At 43.4% G+C, this 638-nt stretch overlaps 1 protein-coding gene across 1 annotated transcript; it reads left to right on the forward strand.

The window, feature by feature from the left end:
- Positions 1-3: 3 nt before the first annotated feature.
- LOC108254283 (BTB/POZ domain-containing protein 7-like) lies at positions 4-633 on the forward strand (the record flags this gene model as incomplete). The annotated part of the gene is made up of 1 exon (XM_017449288.1): positions 4-633. A coding segment is annotated over one exon (630 nt), but the record flags the coding sequence as incomplete, so codon positions are not given.
- Positions 634-638: the final 5 nt, after the last annotated feature.

Raw genomic sequence — 638 nt, forward strand, 5'->3', positions numbered from 1 at the left:
TTCAGAGGATCCTGCTTTCCAATACATCGCGCCATCTTATCTGCAAGGTGTCCGTTTTTCCGCAATTTACTCTCAGAATATCCAGGCCATGGCTCACAGATCAGATTTGACTTGACAACACCAGGCGTGGATATGAATGTATTTGCAGCATTACTACGCTTCCTCTATACTGGTGATATTGGACCACGGGACAGTGATATTAACTTGGCAGCATTGAGACAAGTAGCAGATGAACTCATCACACCAAACTCTCTGGAACAAGATCTAAGATATCTTCTAGAGACGGGTGACTATGCTGATGCTTCACTTGTATTTACTTCAGATAGTTCGACAGAAGATTATAGAAGACCAGATTCCGGATGTTCAGAGTATGGGTTTCGACCCAAGTTAGATTTGCCTTGCCACAAAGCTATTCTAAGTGCGAGATCCCCATTTTTCCGGAATCTGATACAAAGACGCAGTCGATTAGGTGAAGAGCATTCAGAAAGAGCTTTCCACATTCCTACGAGAATAGTTCTGGATGAGTCTGTTATTCCTAAACGTTATGCGAAGGTCCTGCTGCATGCTATCTATCTGGATCATGTGGACTTGGGTCTTATACTAAGAGGCAATGGTTGTGGTAGTAACCTAGGGAGTCT

This window comes from Diaphorina citri, unplaced genomic scaffold (assembly GCF_000475195.1).
Source record: "Diaphorina citri unplaced genomic scaffold, Diaci psyllid genome assembly version 1.1 scaffold33174, whole genome shotgun sequence".
Taxonomy (NCBI): domain Eukaryota; kingdom Metazoa; phylum Arthropoda; class Insecta; order Hemiptera; family Psyllidae; genus Diaphorina; species Diaphorina citri.